At 50.0% G+C, this 17,361-nt stretch overlaps 5 protein-coding genes across 5 annotated transcripts; 1 reads left to right on the top strand and 4 right to left on the bottom strand.

Annotated features, from left to right (window-relative positions):
• Positions 1–720: 720 nt before the first annotated feature.
• On the bottom strand, positions 721–2,803 carry HO133_001809 (uncharacterized protein; the record flags this gene model as incomplete). The annotated part of the gene is made up of 7 exons (XM_037292737.1): positions 721–900; positions 1,248–1,395; positions 1,455–1,528; positions 1,635–1,716; positions 1,783–2,516; positions 2,574–2,648; positions 2,714–2,803. 7 exons carry the CDS (start codon positions 2,801–2,803, stop codon positions 721–723), a joined length of 1,383 nt encoding a protein of 460 aa, XP_037151276.1.
• A 3,158-nt stretch (positions 2,804–5,961) lies between these two features.
• On the bottom strand, positions 5,962–7,692 carry HO133_001808 (uncharacterized protein; the record flags this gene model as incomplete). The annotated part of the gene is made up of 2 exons (XM_037292736.1): positions 5,962–7,490; positions 7,539–7,692. 2 exons carry the CDS (start codon positions 7,690–7,692, stop codon positions 5,962–5,964), a joined length of 1,683 nt encoding a protein of 560 aa, XP_037151275.1.
• A 1,249-nt stretch (positions 7,693–8,941) lies between these two features.
• On the bottom strand, positions 8,942–10,682 carry HO133_001807 (uncharacterized protein; the record flags this gene model as incomplete). Its single annotated transcript, XM_037292735.1, has 4 exons — positions 8,942–10,152; positions 10,202–10,388; positions 10,472–10,588; positions 10,653–10,682. 4 exons carry the CDS (start codon positions 10,680–10,682, stop codon positions 8,942–8,944), a joined length of 1,545 nt encoding a protein of 514 aa, XP_037151274.1.
• A 276-nt stretch (positions 10,683–10,958) lies between these two features.
• On the top strand, positions 10,959–11,854 carry HO133_001806 (uncharacterized protein; the record flags this gene model as incomplete). Its single annotated transcript, XM_037292734.1, has 2 exons — positions 10,959–10,985; positions 11,039–11,854. The coding sequence occupies 2 exons, from the start codon at positions 10,959–10,961 to the stop codon at positions 11,852–11,854; spliced, it is 843 nt and encodes a 280-aa protein (XP_037151273.1).
• A 3,407-nt stretch (positions 11,855–15,261) lies between these two features.
• HO133_001805 (uncharacterized protein) lies at positions 15,262–16,926 on the bottom strand (the record flags this gene model as incomplete). The annotated part of the gene is made up of 4 exons (XM_037292733.1): positions 15,262–15,457; positions 15,510–15,985; positions 16,485–16,705; positions 16,755–16,926. 4 exons carry the CDS (start codon positions 16,924–16,926, stop codon positions 15,262–15,264), a joined length of 1,065 nt encoding a protein of 354 aa, XP_037151272.1.
• Positions 16,927–17,361: the final 435 nt, after the last annotated feature.

Below are 17,361 nucleotides of genomic sequence, written 5' to 3'. Positions count from 1 at the left end.
GCAAGGAATTGCTTGGACCCAGGGATCAGGATGCATATCTGACGCCTTTCGTACAATTGATCCATGAGCAAAACATCTCATCTCATCTCAGTTCTGCCTTTTGAGTTCCCTTACTAGTACGTACGAGTAAGCGCGGCAGTTGACGGAGGTAATTACCTTATCTCCGGACACCCACTCGCATGGTTGGGGGGGCGTCGCGGTTAGTCTCGGTTAGTCTCGGTCTCCGTCAAACGTCTACTTGACCTTAAAGTAGGTACCTTAGACTCGAGCCGTTAACTCCTGTCCGACCTACGCCACTAACTTAAAATGGGACTCTACGTAATAATAATGTACTTTAAGTCGGAAAGATTACAGGTCAGCGTGCGGCGTTTTGCTACCGGGTTTCCTACTTACATTTTTGGTGTGAAGGCGGGCTTCCGCAACGGATCTTTCAAGGGCCATTACCGTATTTAAAATAAAATAAACCGACGTCGCTATACTTGCATTATTACGAGATCTGGTACACCATCGATGACGTCTCAATATCTGACTCCGAGACCAAATAGAGTACATCTGGAGGCGCTTCGGTGAACATGCATTCATAGATTCGCATCTTTCAGTCTGTACATTTTGTGGGGCTGGAAGACCTGCAGTTGTACGACTGTTCGGGCTTGCCTGTTATGAGCTTACTTGCTCGGGACTGCTCAGCCTCGACGAGCACATCCTCAGCGTGTTTTGTCATCAACTCCCGGCAAATGGCGATGGCTTTGCGCTGATGCGCTCTGTGCCTTGTCCCTGAAACTCTAGCTCAACTGGTAAGTACTGGCCCATGTGATGCTGAATGCTCTCGCGATTCTCCGATTCCTGGGTGTCCAGATCGAGGATAAATTTTCCTCTTGAGACACTTCGTTTCTCATTCGCCTGGGTTGAGAGGGAAGCTGTCAACTTCTGTTCATCATGAGCACCTCTCGGGCTGTGATCAGCCTATGGTATACAATTTGTAATCTTTGCTACTTCCGAACGTGTAGGTCGACTTTCGGACTGTCTCGGACTGTCATCCAGATCACCCTTCTAGTGGCTTCATCTGTGAAACAGTGATGCAGGATCAGACCACTCGCGCATGGTAGACTCTTACATTCGTTGATGCCAATATATACGACTGCTAGATTGCCTCCGAGGGCCCCAAACACAATCTCTCGTGAACTTCATCTCAATCTCCAGAGTCTCGGCTATTTCCAGAAAGACTTGTAGGAAGATTCAATCCATACTTGCATCTGGTGCAACATTTGCATCTTCCCAACTTGCACATCTTCGTTTGTCTTTGGCGACTGTTCGAGGCCAAATAGCTCTTCGATCCATTTGAGAACGACAGGACCCACAGCTGGTTCCCCCATGTGCATTGCATTCGGAACAAACCTACAGCAGACGGCCAGAATGCTCAGTCACAGCACACTTTGGATAAGGAGAAGACATACCGCGCCTCTTTCACGCTCCCATGCTGCAGGGGTATCATCGAATCCTCTATGGGAAAGATCTCGTCATTCGTGCCCTATTCCGTTGGTTAGCCTCTTGCATCAAGCTCCCGGAGAGGCATGAAAGCCTACGTTGGCAAGCAACAATCTGGCGCAAGACTTGTCCAGAATGCTATTCTCTACTAGCGAGAACCGACTCTTCCCATCCTTCTTCAGCTCTTCGACATTTTCATATCCAAACTTTTCAGCCAGACACTCCGCCAGACTATGGCACAGCACACGTCAGCTCTTACGCTCTATCCTGAGGGAGAGACCACAAAGCTGTACTTACTCAAACGGATACTCTAGATGATTCACCTTATCCAACCACTCACGCTCAAACATCCTATGACACCCACCGCCGTGACTCACCGCCCCCGTCAATCTCTCTTTGTGCGTATGCGCAATTCTCATCGCATAATATCCTCCGGTGCTCAGCCCCCATGCAACTCTCATGTTCTTGTCAAGCTCCTCCCTCCCATCCATCCAGTCAAGTAACGAGGACCACAGCCGATCTGGAGACGAAGGATCGTGACGCAGAGCAGGACAATCGCCTGTCCCTGGGATCTCGACACCAATAGTTCCCCATCCACGAGCGAGGTGCTTGTTCGATGCATGCGTCATTTCGGTCCTGTATCCGTCCAAGCCAAAGATCTGAATGATACATGGGACAGGGTTCGTGGGTGAAGCATGCGTTGGAAGTCGCACGTAGACCGGGATGGTGGCACCCTCCCCTTCGATCCGGTGCGTGTGCGGTATTTGAACGTCGCTGAATTTCCCAGGAAGTAGCCCCGCGCCTTTCACGTATGCGGCTTTGTTGAGGCTCCATGCTTCCTTCTGCTTTGGAGAGCGCGGGATGGGGAAACGAGCGATGCGGTATAAAGCGGCCGCCCGGAGGTAGAGGGATGATGCGAGCGGGAGATCGTTCGATTTCTCGGCGGTTTGCGCGCGTTGATCGAGGGCTGAGGCGACGGGAAAGAAAGGGGCGGCGTAGGCGTCGAAGTCGTAGGGTGGGCGGAGTTTGGACTGTAGAGTTGAGTAACGATGCACCTGCCATTTTAGTTTCTAGAAGAGAAGACAGACTTCAATCAACTTGGCGAAGACAGGCTCAAAATCTTCCAATTTACCGTCGAAGAACGGGTAGATTCCTATCGAGCACTTGCAATTGGCACTCACTCTCAGCATGCTGCCATCCCCTTCTTCCGCAAGGCGGTACAACTTACCGGTTTCTTCCATTTCGTGTTCCACAATGCCTCGATAGAGTCATGATGTGGGGCTACCTTGTTGATGCGATCGCCTATCGAGTAAGCCATGCCAGATGCCAATGGTTGTCTGCCTTGCTGACACCGGTATGTGTTATTGAGGGTCTGAGGAGGGTTGACGCGTCTTATAAAGAGAATTCACGGCATTGATGGGAATAAAAATAGTCCTCGGCGTTGACCAAGGGAAGTCGTATATGCAGGATTCGGTGATCGCGCTTTCGTCCCATGGAACCCCAGCACGAAACCCTCTTGGCTATTATCAGAGAATCGGAGCTCATACTTGATGAAAGTGGAATCGAGAAGTCAAAGTTGAGGCGGTTTCATGTCGGAGGACAAATTGGATTGGCTTTACAAGAAGATTGATCGTCGAAGGACTTGAGCTAGGGAGTTTCAAGGTACTCTATTGTCTGGAGGTTTTCTTTTCCACAACCTTTGCACCTGGAAAAAGAGCCAACACGAGGCTGCGGATCATGCCTTGAAAAGTTTTTAAAATCTGAGAAATAAACACTTGGCATATATGTTGAGAGTCGGGATCGTACCTGCCTCATACGTTGGGTTTGGGCCGAGGGACAGTAGACCTTCACTCGATTTTGTCTTCTTCACGAACTTCAAAACACACAATATCTCCATTATACGTCCTCATTCCGTCCCGTTGCAGCCCAAGACTCTAGTCGCACTTGCATCTCTAAGTTTCAGGTGCTTGAGCCGGTGAATGGCAGCGATTCATGTTGCATACCCATTGAGGTTTTCAACTACACCGCTCGATCAATTTGGCCGTTATGTTGTGTATTTCGCTACCTGAGGACATCATCAGATGGGTTTTGAAGAAGATGAATGGAGACATACCTGTGAGCTAGCTTGCAAGAATGACTTGGCTATAAATCGACTTGGGACCTTTGAGGTCCAAAGCTCAGGCATCGTCTGCCATTGAAGTCCAATCACACTCTCCTGATGATGACCTCTGGGTTAAGCATTTCCAACAAAAGAGCGTCCGGGATGCCAGACTATCAGCTCTCCTCCCGCACCTTGAGTAGATTTCCAAAAGCGAGGTGCCTTCGGGGCGTAAGGGCTCAGCGCAACGCAAAGTGGCAAAGGACCACGAATTCAAAGACGGAATCGAACAGGGGTTTCGCACCGAGATTCTAAGCTCAAGCAATCACAGAGGTGACAGCTCCAAGATGATAAGGTTACGCTTTCTCAGAACTCAAGTCCAATCTGGACCTCAAGCCCAGAAACTCGAATATATGAGTGCAGTGCGGACTTGCGTGGATGGCACAGTACTGTGTCATGAATTCCTTCTTTTTTCTATCCATCAAGGCTCTATACACGTTCCACAACCGAGGAGAGAACCGAGTAGTAAGAGTTCCCTCTCGCACTTGCTGTGACCTTCAGATCACCAGCGGTATCTGCAACCCGCTCATCTCTTAATGTATACTTCACACTAGCCTTTCTATAATTATTCTTCCTTAGGCTTGGACCTTCCATAGTACCTGGCCTGGTGCAGTGTTGGGTCAGCAGTGGCTAGGTGCCAGCAATCACTCATTAGGTCACGACCGCCTTTGCATATCAATGTTACTGATGCCTTCCCAGAGCTTCTTTCTCGACAGAAAGGGTGTCGCAAACATAGTCTGTTTAGCGAGATGCTGTCGTCTTCTCCTGCCCTTGTTCCATGCATCTTCGGAGAGCCCGGCTCCTCTGCCTTCTATGCTCAACCCGTGGCTTGATCAGCCATTTGCATTCGCCTTTCGTTTTCCGTCTTGGCCTGTATCGTCTCAGGACCTGCCACAGTTAGCCGGATGCCACGTTACCTGCATGAATCCCCGCAGCCGCCCGGCATCCTTCGGGATCACTGTAAACAAATCGAGGGGAGTGACCAGAATATAAATACAGCAGACACGGCAGCTGCTACGCATAGAAACAACAAGACTCCCTTTACCCTCTCGCATTAGCTGATTCGCTACTGCGTCCTTGACCTTGAAGCGTCGCCGTCCACAATGGCAAAGCGCATTGATGTGCACCACCACTACATTCCTCCCGCCTATCTCAAAGGGCAAGTAATTTACGATCATGCAATTGGAGCCCTGCTAACCTTCCCTCGAGTCTTCGAGCTCGGAGGTCTCAAAGATCCGTCCGGGTGGCCAATGCCCAAATGGAACCCCAACCTGGACACATCTTTTTCGAAAGACCAGTCCGTTGAGACGAGCATCCTCTCCGTGACAGCTCCCGGACCTCAAGTCATCCAGGGCACGGCATTTAGGGTGTTTCTAGAAGATAGTTTCGCGTCGAGAATGCAGAACATATTGAATCCATATTTTTGGTGCATAGATCAACATTGCTTAATGAGCTTTCGCCAGGCTCTCCATACCTCACCTGACTGCAGACAACGTAGCAGTCTCAAATCGCTGTTGGGACACAGATTATGAGTATCGAGTCGAAAGAAGTCGCTGCCATTATTAGATAATTTCAGTTCAGACGGGCTTTGAAGTCAACGGGGAATTATTCCTCTTCGTCGTAAATTTCGGTGTTTTTGGGGCGGACCCGTACCGCAACAACCGGGACTTTTATCCAGCAGCACGCCGGACTGGGCTGAGACTGGAGGTGAGATTGCGGAGATTAGTGTCACGGGTGACGTTGACAGTGGGGAGGAGAATCTTGAGCGGATTTTGACAAGAGCTGTGGTTGTTGTTTGGCAGGGGGGAGGGATAAGCGCTGGGCAAGGAAGGGCTGGGTTACCGTGATGCTGCGAGCTGTTGTTGGGTTTGCAAGAGGCGATAGCGGCTTAAATTCGACCTCTGGTTTGGAGACACAATGCATGAGATCTGTCCTACTGTTGCGGTTCTGTAGCAGCCAGATCGGTTGAGTGTCACGTGGTTAAGGACATCAGTTTTCACTCAGCTGGAGAAAGGGCGTCGTCAAAGTCGAATTTTGCATACTATGTGTGACCGTCTATGTCTGCCGTAAAAAGTATGCACGCTTTGCTCAGAGCGAGTCTTCACACCTGTAATAGAAGTGTCTGTCCTGTGATGTCTAAATTGCCGTGGTAGTGGCCTCCCAAGCATGTGGGGATATCTTTTCGCAATTTAGGATGGCAATAGTTCTCTCTTCCACTATTAGCACGCACTGCACCTTTTGAATTCCGAAATGTCTCGAACGCCATTCGAAAGAGATCCAGGCTCCCTCAATCCACAAGTATGTTTGTTGCCGAGAGGTTAGTGTCGAGGTCGGTAGCTATCATAAGGGTTGTCTCCAGGTCGCAACTTCATATCCTGGTAGACCTTAGGTTGTGTAGGCGCACCCTTCTCTTCCTTCACAATCTTCGTCCCGTTGTCCAACCCTCTAATAGACATACCCTGATCTTGACCATGCTCCACGTCCCCAGGAGGTCGCCCATGCTTGCCCTTGTAACCCTGCCCGGGGTGATGAGGGTCATACTCATCGTCTGCGCCATCTAAACCCATGGGCGGAGCGTAAAACCCATTCTTGTAAGCCTTGTACTTGTAACTTGGGGGTGGTCTGGCCACTTCGCCCGTATGATGATGTGCGTGAAGACAATCGCGCTCGTCTTTCAGACAATATCCTTGGGTAGCCCAGTAGAAGCACGTGAGACTCTTGGCGGGCAGCGTGTTTGATCGCCAAAAACTCGGATCAGGAGAGCCACCTCTAACAGCAGGAGTGAGATGTGGATTAGGTGGGCTAGCCTGCTTTGGTGCTTCCTTTTTCACGCTTACTGAGGATGTGGCAGGTGATTGTTTGGAATACTGGGCCAGTAGAGCGTCCGTCATGTCACCAGACTTTCGTGATCGATCCTCGATCTGCGGGTTAAGCTTTGAGGCAGGAGGCATACTACCGGCCATCTTACCCGAAGCTTTATCAGTAGCACGCTGTAGTGCTTCGCGCTGCTTCTGTAATCTCAGATTTAACCGCTCCTCTTCTTCTCGCATCTCTTGCTTAGTAGGCTCGCGCATTCCGTTCTCCTCGCGAGGGCGGACACTCCGATCAGCAGCCTCAGCAACATGGTCTCGCGGGAACGTCTCTGAACGCTTTCGTTTTTCTCCTGTATGAGGAAGCTCACTGGCTACGCCACTACCAATCTTTGGGCTTTGTTTAACTGATTTGGTAGGAGTCTGCACCACCCCGGGTTTTGGTAGAACCGGATGTGCTAAAGCACTAGCAGGACTCAGGATTTGCTGATTTTGAGAAAGCCACTTCGCGGCTTCATCTTCGTCCAGATCCTTCGCAGGGGCGGTACCTTTGATTGTTAGACTTGGTAGCTTATTTGCTGGCTTTGGCGCAGATGTATGATTCTGTTTGGTGCCGTTGGTATTGGGCTTGGAGGCACCCTCAACAGCCTTTGCCGGCTCTTGAATAGACTTATCAAGCTTGAGGCAAACCCTCCGTCCCTTTTCCAAATCATCAGACTTCAGACATTCGCAGGGACTAAAGCCAGCCAAAGTAAAGAAAGTTGTAAGCCAGGCTGGATGCTCCAGCATAGTGATGATGCTGAGATGCTTGATATCACGGCCCATACAATACTTCTGGACATATCCGAGAAGAGTAGCGAGCATTCGAATATCAAGAACATGGTCTCCTGAATGTTGGTATAGCGGGTATAGCGTCTCGATCTTTGCATCTATGATCATACGACTAGAGTCCTTCTCCGTCTCCAAGGCAATTAATAGAGTGCAAGCACTCCTCAGCTCTGGATCTCCGTCACCAGAAGTACTTATATTAGGAGCTCCTAGCATGTATCAGTATCGACATCACAAAGAGAGCGGTCAGAAGCAACCTAGGGACTTTGCTAGTATCTCGATCTCGTGGATTGGGCCACTTGCTCCTTTACTCTCCTGAACCCTCGCGAATACAGAGGGTCCAACAGGTTCTAGAGCTCCACTCCGGGATGTGATGTTTGGCATCATGCACGCTTTAGCAACTTGCGGCATGTTTTTCGAACAGCTCACGCACCTGTGGCGCAACCAATGGTCTCAGTTGATGATACAGATATGTGTAACTCGCTCTGCGAGACTCTGAATCAACTCGACTTTGGCAAAAGATCTAGAAGATCCGGAGGCAAAAACGACTGTGGTATCGACCGGCCACTTAAGGTTAGTCCGGAATGTTTTGGAAGTGCTGGTAGCAAATAGTTACTGTTTGCCGAGCTGTGGATTGCTTGTAAGCCGTGATCTGAAAAGTTCCGGGTTGGGAGTGATGGTGAATAATGTCTGTCGAGTGAGGGGAGCTACCCTCCTTTGATGCAGCGACCTGAGGACTTCTATTTAGAGATTGCGGATAGATTGTATGCTGAGATTATTGTCTATCTGGTTAGAGGATGTCTTTTATGCAGGTGTCTGGAACTTTCTGGTCCGCCGGTACTGATAGATGTAAAGCGTCTTTCGAGCGGGGAAGCCGCTCTCCTTGGATGCAGCGACGTGCAGACTTCTGCTTAGGGAGTACCGGTAGACTGTATGTTGCGGAGATCGTTCGTCTGATGGTGGAGACTCCTTAAATATGGTGGTCTGGAAATTTCCAGCTACATCCTGCCTCACTGTGTGCGCTCATTCAGCGTTTTCGATTAATCAACATCTGTTCTTATTCACCCGGTGCGAAGTTTCACCATGCGCAATTATTCACTTCCTTTTAATCACTTCCACTATTCACTTGTCACACGGAATGGGGTTTGATTCAAACGAGAAAGATATCAAGTCGACGTGATGTGTGAAACGAGGAGCGCGGGGCAAGTTGGGCAGAGTCTAGCAGGAGCACTTCCGACGATCGACACTAGACCATGTTGGGCGAAGCCAGCTGTCATCACCAATCAGAGGCAGTCTCAGTCAGCCTCTCAGTTCCGCTTCTAGAGCTACCTGGTCCGGGCTAAGCAGAAGGTCCTAGCCCGAAGGGACTTAGAAAGCGGAAGCTAACCTGAGGGAGCTTAGCGAGCTAGGCAGGGGACTGAGGCACTGAGGCAAGCTTCTTCGCTAAAGTCTACTTTAGGTGCAGAAAGCTGGCGATAACAAGGTATGTTGTACCTTTCCGTTGACCAATTAAGACCGTAAATCACTGGTGAGCCTAAGGTAATCAAATAGTACTCCAAGCAGGTGTCGCTGGAGATGTTTTTGAAGCCAGCAACGATGGGTTGAAAACCCAGGTAGCATGAAAATTATGAGATATGCTATTATCATATGTACAATTCGATTATAGCATGTTGATTCCAATACCGAACTGCAGTCCCTTTCTGCCGTCTTCGCCTCTCCTAAGCACAAGAGGTAGCGAAAAGTTGAGCTCGAATCTTGCAACAGGATGTGCATACACCAAACCGAATCCAGCAGCCATACTAGGTAAACCATTGCCCAGCTCAGCGATAGTGGGTGCTAAGGTCTGCTTCACTTTCTCGCCGTCTGTACCCTCAATCTCGGATTCCTTCAGTGCAAGCAGTCGTCCACCGTTGGCAAAAAGTTGGAAACGGAACGGTTTGTCTTTGCCCACGCGCGGTATTGGGAAGAGTAGATTCGCACTCCCAGCGGCATAGACGTCCCCACCCAGAGAATCAATGCCGTCTCGGGGACCTAGACCAGACAGTCTAAAACCTCTGACGTCTGTTGGTCCTCCTAGCTGGAATCGATCATTGATGCGAGATGGCTTTGACTCAGCCTCGGTACCCAAAGGTAGTGGGAAAAGAAGTCCAGCTCGTAAGCCGGTAGTCAGGGACACTCCACTTTCGCCTTGAATCCCGGGTATAGGGACAGGTATAGCACCTTGCGCTTCAACCTCTGCCTTTCCAAAGGCAACATCACCTTGAAGTGGGCCCCATCCCGCCAGCTCCAGAGTTGATTTATTAAGGTATCCTCTCGTGGGAAGCTGTGGGTTGTCTCGTCGATCCTTCACCCATGTGTGCGTCAAACTACTCTTGACACTATCTCCTGCATCACGTCGAACAGTAGGCGATGCATTGCTGGCTAGACCTGTGATTTGTCTCCAAACCCCATTGTAGCCCAACTCATGCATTCCTCCACCCGGAGCCATCCATCTGAGCTTCGTCCAACCGCCTTTAAGAACTTCTTCGTGGCTTGACCATGGCTTTTGAGTCGAGCTAGCAAGCCCGCCAAATTCCCATCGAAGGTCGGGATTACTTAGTATTGGGGTTTCAAAGCTGGCTTGGTATGCTGATCGTGTCCGTGTTCCGAACGAAGCGTTGACGTTCAGGCTTTCTGCACCACCAAATATGTTGCGTGCAAGGCCATGGACGTAGGCAGATCCTTCTGCATTCCCAATATCGGTACCTGTTTTGAACTTGAATCGTGATTTCTCTACAACGGAGAGGTATATGTCAATGTCTGTAGGTGTCATCGACGGTTCGGTGTGAGAAGGTCGGTCGATGAAGAGGGAGATAGGTTCATGAAAGACATCTGCCAGAAATATAAGCTGTGGAACTTGATCGAAGCTGGTGGAGGATACCGAGTTTGTGAAGCTTGTCCGCCCCAATCGAGACTTCTCGGATAGCTTCAGCTAGTGTGTAAGGGCGATCTTGGTTGGCACTAATAATTGGATTGAAGATGCGGTCAAGGAATCCTTTCCGTGTGTTCGTTGCATTGAGAATGCGTATTGAGGATATGGTAGTGGGTAGCGTGGAATTGTCTTGAATCTGGGCGATATATTAGCACTGAAATCTACCAAGGTGCGGTTTGCGCTTTTGAGAATAAGGCAGAAGGAATGGAAGAGTATCACCAGCTCTCCCAGCCGCCGCTGAGCTTTCTCGACTTGTGCTAACTCCCTCTCATTTGCCAGTCTCGTCTTCTCCTCCTGCAGTTTTGGATCCACCCCTTTCTTGAGCCTATCGAAGATCTGAATCAGACAGAAGATTAGTAGCTAAGCGTGTGTTAGCGACGAGCTTGATGGTGACACTCACATCATCTCCGGAGTCCAATGGGTCTGCCATTGGAGCACAAGGAGTAAACTTGGAGCTCTCCAAAAGTTCAAAACACGATGGAGCTCTCCGCGTCGCGCTAACATCGGCGCTTGTAAATGCCGACATCCCGCGTTAATCATTTCAATGCTGGCAACTTCTCGATTCATTCATCATACTCTTCCAAATCAACTCACGGCATCTAATTTACACAATTCCAGAGACATCTCACGGTTACCACCATAAACAGCTCCTGTTATCTACGATAAGTCAACGTTTCCTCTCACGCGGCGACCCGACTCCCCAGCAATGGCAACCCGAGCAGCCAACAAGCGGGTTCGCACCCCATTCTCCAAACCTCTTAGAGCACCATACTGATCTACGTCAAGCTCACTCGCGAGTATGCCACCATCCAAGCCAACCCCCCTCCATATATAGTCGCCCACCCTTCCGAAAACAATATCCTAGAATGGCACTACATCCTTACCGGTCCCCCAAATACTCCCTACGTGAACGGCCAATACTGGGGCACCCTCCTCTTCCCACCCACCTATCCCTTTGCTCCACCGTCGATCCGTATGCACACGCCCTCCGGCCGCTTCCAGCCTTCAACTCGCCTCTGCCTTTCGATTTCCGACTTCCACCCAAAGTCTTTCAACCCCGCCTGGGAAGTCTCGACGATACTAATAGGCTTGATGTCTTTTATGACAAGCGATGAGATGACGACAGGTAGTCTGGGGGCTAGTGATGCAGAGAGAAAATGGCTTGCTGCGAGGAGTAGGTGGTGGAACAGCACTGGCGGGGGGAGTGTGAAAACACCCGTCAAGGGCAACACTGCAACAGTCAAAGGGGTGGGAGCAGTCAAAGCGGGAGACGGAGGTGTCAAGTTTAGGGCTGAATGGCCCGAGCTGGATGAGGAGAACTGGAATTGGATGAAAGAGCACAGGATCGATGCTGCGACAGGGAAGATCCTGGCCAATCCCGAGGGTGAAAATAACACAACCAGTGTAGCGTGCTCGCCTGAAGTGGCGGCATTAAAAAGAGGGCCTGGGGGCACGACTGGCCTGGGAGATGCGGGAAGGGCAGCGAGAGAGGCGGGTCAAAGCTGGGTAAGGAGAAATAAGCTCATGGTGGTGGGAATCGTGGTGATAGGCTATGTGCTGATGGCGAGACTGGTGGGCGAGGGAGGGGCGGCAAGTCCATAAGGAGGAGACCGATTTTTCGTGATAGAAAGCGAGGAGTTTGGATCAGAGGGAGTGTGCTCACGGCATTAGGGACGTCGGTTCAACAGGCATAGCGCGCATCGGCAAATCCTTCCGGCCTCAAGAAAAGGAATTTTGCAGTACCACCATACCACCATAACTTCGGATGCGCCTCTGAGCAGCTCTCGTCTAAGCGAGGCACTGCTGTTGAGCAAAATTATATTGTCCCAATTTAGCAAGCTTCGACGTGGTGAAATTATAAGTGACATGGTCACTGACCCAATGAACGGTTTCTGTAGCGGCTGCAAAAGCTGACAGTCGATGTTGACAATTCACCAGGATTGACGCTTTAAAAAATTTCATCAAGTCCATTCACGGACAATTCGGCCTATCGATTAACATCTTGAAGCAATTTCAAGCAAACATTCCGCCAGATGCATCACCCTTTGAACCATGGCAACACTACCTATTGATCTACAAAGCACCGCGCACATATCGCCCACTAATGTCTTCAAACACCGCCAGCACTCCTCCACCCAGCGCCGAATCTTCTCTTGTTGTTTCATACGACGATTCTAGAGAAAAGTGTACTTTAAGCACCCGCCACTAAAATCCACCAAAATATTCAGCAAAGCCAATCGCCTCGTGTCAGTCCCGATATCCTCACTGCCCTGGCCACTCAAGGTCTCATGTCGTAGCAGAGCGCTCCCATCTTCCAGATGTCGATACCCGGTGTGATTCAAGGATATCTCCATATTCGAGTACTCTCTACATGCCTCTCTGCCGTCAGAATCCAAGCAGAGATAGGCGAAATAGGATTCCCCTTGCCCCGCGATCTTCTCTCTGGTGGTGCGTATCCTATGCACTGTCTTTTCAAAGGTTTTCAGATGTTGCATTCCTAGACTAAGTGGTACCAATGTGTTGAAGCATCCCACGGTCCCTGACAGGTCGACTTCTTCCTCCCACGCGTCACGGCCGTGTTTCTCGCAATAGAGGGTTGGTGGAGCTCGATCCGGGAAAATTTGACCAAACGATTGTAGAGCGGAGGCGAGGAATACATTCACAAGCTCGGCATGCAGGACTTGGACACAATGTCGGAGGAGCAACACTGGTTGTTGAGAATTCAGCTTGAAATGCTACTCGAGCGCATCTCCCAAGTCATCCGATTGGCCGCGAAGCTCCCAGTAATCCATGTTAGCCGGAGGGATATCATCCGGAAGGACAGCTGGCGGTATTAGTTCATGGCACTTCTCCGCTTGTAGCTCGCCCCACTTCCAAAACGGAAAAGGGCTCTTGCCTAAGAGCTGTCGATCGCGCAGTGATAATTCGAAATCATGGAGAATTACGCGCCAAGACACCAAGTCTACAACCAAATCATGTACACTAGGAGGAGCAATATCTGTCCTTCCATTGCACCAATAGGAAATCCACCAATAGAAGAGAACGATTGGTTTAGCGGGATTTGATCCAGACTGAGATCCAATACTCGGGCTTTTATCCCTTGGACCTTGGATTCCGTTGGATGTATAGTCTAATCAGACTCTACACACTTTGAACGAAGAGCGTTATGGGCTGAGACCTCGCCTTTCAAGTTCGCGATCCACTCGGCCACTGCCGTCCTGTCAGCCTTAGCTGAAGCCAAAGTCGGAATGCCCTCCACACGCAGCCAGACTGTCTGTACCATATGTGTGGGGAGACGCTTAGACAGGTAGTCGTGGGCTTGATGAAATTGTGCGGTAATGGATCCTTGCTCGATAACCACAAGATGCAAACTATCTCTAGGGTTTTCATACGAATCATCGCGCATTACCACCACCGCTACCAGACCTTTGAAAGGACTCCAAATATCTGCTAGAAGCACCAAAGCCTTCTTGATCAAATGATGGCCTGGTCGACGTATAACAAATTGGTGCTTGCATCCCCCACCTCCACCTCGCGCAAGCTTGATTGCTTTGATTCTGCATCAGCCTCGTAGGTCCAGACCCTCGAGCTCAATTGTGGCCTCCAGCCATTGTCCTGGTCCAGACTGGGCTTCCGAGCGACTGGGAAAGAAGCACCTGTGACGGGGCTGTTTCACGATTTCCGGTTTGGATGAGAAGATAGGCCCTTCCAATGCGCCCGCAGTCATGCTTGTTTTTCAAAATATCGTCTCCGACCGCTTCAAGACCGGTAGCGGACGGCCGTTTCAAAATAATATGACCCAACAACCGGGGCGCTCTTGTGGATCTCTAAGCTTACACTGACAATCTTTCTTGGGCTGCAACCCTCTGTATCTGTAAATACTGTGGCACAGCAAATGTTCAATGCACCTGAAACATGTAGGTCGGGGCCGGCTCTCGTGGTGACGAAGAGTAGACGCGTGCCTCATTTTTAGGAGAGTGACGACGAAATCATGGTCGTTGAGGGTTCCTTCCAGCTGTGTCGCTCTGTAGGAAGATGTGATATTGTACCGAGTCAAGCGTGGAGAAACATTCGCATGGGAAAAAAGTCCGAAAACAAGGGTGAAAGTGGAACAAATTATTGCTATGAGAGGCTCATGCCATTTCACTGTAGTTACGGTGCGAAAGCTAATGTTATCGACGTCTCCAATATTCCCTTGGATTGCGACAATACCAACGCAGTTGAGCTGCTTTCGCACATCGATTGCCAATTCTTTCCGCTTGAGACCCGACCTTACTCTATGTTCAATTTAGATGAAGCCAACATCCAAGACTACCATACCTTCACACAACTAGCCTACCTTTTCCGGGTGGGCTACGGTCACCGAAGCCAGCTCAAGAAATCAAGAACCAGTTTCCTCTTTCTAGACGTTGTTCTCAAACGCTGGCGGGTATCCGGTTCGTCAGGAACATCGATAGGATACCAAAGGTTCTCGAAGGAGGAAAACGGCCTGATCTTCGTCTTGTATGTGTACTTGTAGCCTAAGTATACGCTGAAGAACAATCCCGGCTTGTTAATAAGTCAGCATATTTCGACGGTGATTTGGAGGTGAGGGATCTCAACTCCGAAATAGGCTGTGGCCAAGTCCACAATCGAATCCTCCTTAGTGACTCCCTCGGTCTTGGCGCAGAGGTCGTATATTGCAGTCCATCCAAAAGAAAGCATGAGAGTCGTACATAAGACCAATCCGATCACTGCCCACATTGGCTGCCAGTGCGCTCTATAGTGTTTGTCCTTGTAATACGATTTATTCCGATCGATTGTGTTTGGGAACAACTTCATGCTATGAGTTGTTAATACTGTTCGACGCGAAAGGTGGAGGCACCATCACCCTTGTCGAAATCGAAGAAAAGCCAGACACTCGCTGGCGTAGATACAGAGGACAGGTCCCGAGTAAAGGCGGTACAAAACGAAAATTGGCTGTCCGAATCATTGATATTAGTCAGGACTCTACGCGACCAATACCGGGTTCAAACCTCTTGGACATCCGTTTTGGCCGCCCCAATCGCGAGGAATGCCAACACTCCAGGCACGAAACTGATTACAATCGCCGCGAGTGGTGTATGGCCATTGTTAGTCCGCCCCACGGTCTCCTTGATGAACTTGAATGAGCTCTTTCGTGCAAGAAAGAAGACTGTCCGACTTGAAACATAAAGGGCAGAGTTACTAAGACCGGGTCAGCTTATGCCTATCAAAGGGCACTTCAGAAACAACTTACGCAGCAGTGAGTGCCGAGAACAGGAAGGCTGCATTGAGAAAGCCTGGAAGTCCTGAGATTCCAGCATTCTGAATCACTATGACGAAGGGACTTCTGGTACCGGTGGTGATGCCATCAAGACGAGATCCTGGTGAGTAGTACTCCACATGCGGATGCGGGAGTCTGGGATCCAAGTAATTGACGCAAAGTCCCACAAAGAAGATCACAACGAGGTACAAGCTCACAGGTAAGAGATACATGTATCGTGCTGCTGTGGGCAAGTCCCGGCGTGGGGACTCCGCCTCTGCTGCTGTTACTAATACTATCTCACCACCCATAAATTGGAACATTGCGATGGTTAGGCATGTCCTGGCGCTATCAGCGGATGGTGAACTCAGATTGTACGACATGCACCCACCAAACAGCCATGATTTGACCTCCAGTGCCAGGTATGGCAATCGTAGCACCGCCTTCGAAGAAGCCGGTGGAGTTATAGCCTGGGCTTATTTCAAAATCTATCATTCGTCAGAGGGAATTTTGCCGTGAATCTCGCGCCAGCTCACTACTATGGATTGGCTTTGGACCAGCTGTGAAGGTAAGCAAGTCTTCTTCTATGCTCATTCAAGGCTACCCACCCCCAGCTTTGATCGCAATCATGGAGAAACAGACGAGAAGAATCAGCAGGATCTTGATCCATTTGAAAGTCCATTCTAAGTTTCCATAGATCTGACATTGCTAAGCATACTTCTTTCCCCATCGTTAAGCGAAATTTTCTTACCCGCACACCACACGCGTTCATCAAGATGATAATTAGGAGCAACACGAATGTGGCTGGAGCAATGCCGAATCCTGGGCCCCAGTACTGTGTGAACATTGCCGCCGCTATGGTCAGAGTCACCAAGCTCATGCAGTTGGCCAGCCTGTTCTCTCCGGTAAGCAAGGACTAGGAGAGACATGCCAAGGCTGGGGCTCAAATCACCAGTACGTCACACCCACTGCGAACCCCAGAGCCTCGTCAACAAAGACGTCCGGATAGTCCATGATTGCTCCAGAAACCGGTCTGATACTAGCCATCTCCGCGAGCGATCGCATAACCGCGAAAATCGTCAGACCTGCGAATAGGTACGCTAGTAAAGCACCGACAGGACCAGATAACGCGATGATCTGTCCCGAAGTTTGGAATAGGCCAACACCAACAGCACCCGAGAATGCGATTCCTGCCCATTGTGAGTCAGCAGTCTGATAAGCAATCTAGTGGACATTTACCGGTGACATGGTGTCGTTTTAGTCTACGGTCCAAGCAATCGTACTTGAAGACTTCGTGACTGAGCCTGCCAAGCAGATCGTCCGAGCTTTTGCTCACTGGTGCACTCTGGTGATGCTCGCCCTGCTCTATGCTGAGCTCTTCGTGACGAATCTCGATACTACCTGGTGCCATCGTAGGCGGTAAGCCCTTAGCTAAGATTCAGATGAAAGTGATCAATCTTGCAAGAGGGCCAAGGAAAGGACTGCCTGGTCTTTCAAATGAAGAGGGTGGGCGGTGCAATGATTCTTAAGGTGGTGCGCCGAGGATCGGCCTGCTTACAGTATCTGCTTGCTCCTGTGGGAGTCTTTGCACGGCATTGCGCGCCAAGGAAGCTCGTGCATCTTCAGCCTTGTCTAAGACCTACAGCCTTGCCTCTACCACCAATCACCATCAACATGTCATTATTACAGGATCCTGATTCCTTATCAGGCTGCATAAGGCTACTGCAAGGATTAACCTCCGCTGCGTAATCTAGTGGGGCTTGTGCTCTGGCAGCCTCACCACTACGACCCGATGACGACGACGTTGCTAATCAATGAAACAACCACTGTACGAGACTGCCGTGCT

This window comes from Letharia lupina (genome assembly GCF_014066315.1).
Source record: "Letharia lupina isolate WasteWater1 chromosome Unknown contig_13, whole genome shotgun sequence".
Taxonomy (NCBI): Eukaryota; Fungi; Ascomycota; class Lecanoromycetes; order Lecanorales; family Parmeliaceae; genus Letharia; species Letharia lupina.
Note: the sequence above shows the minus strand (reverse complement) of the source record. Positions and strands in the feature narration are given on the sequence as shown.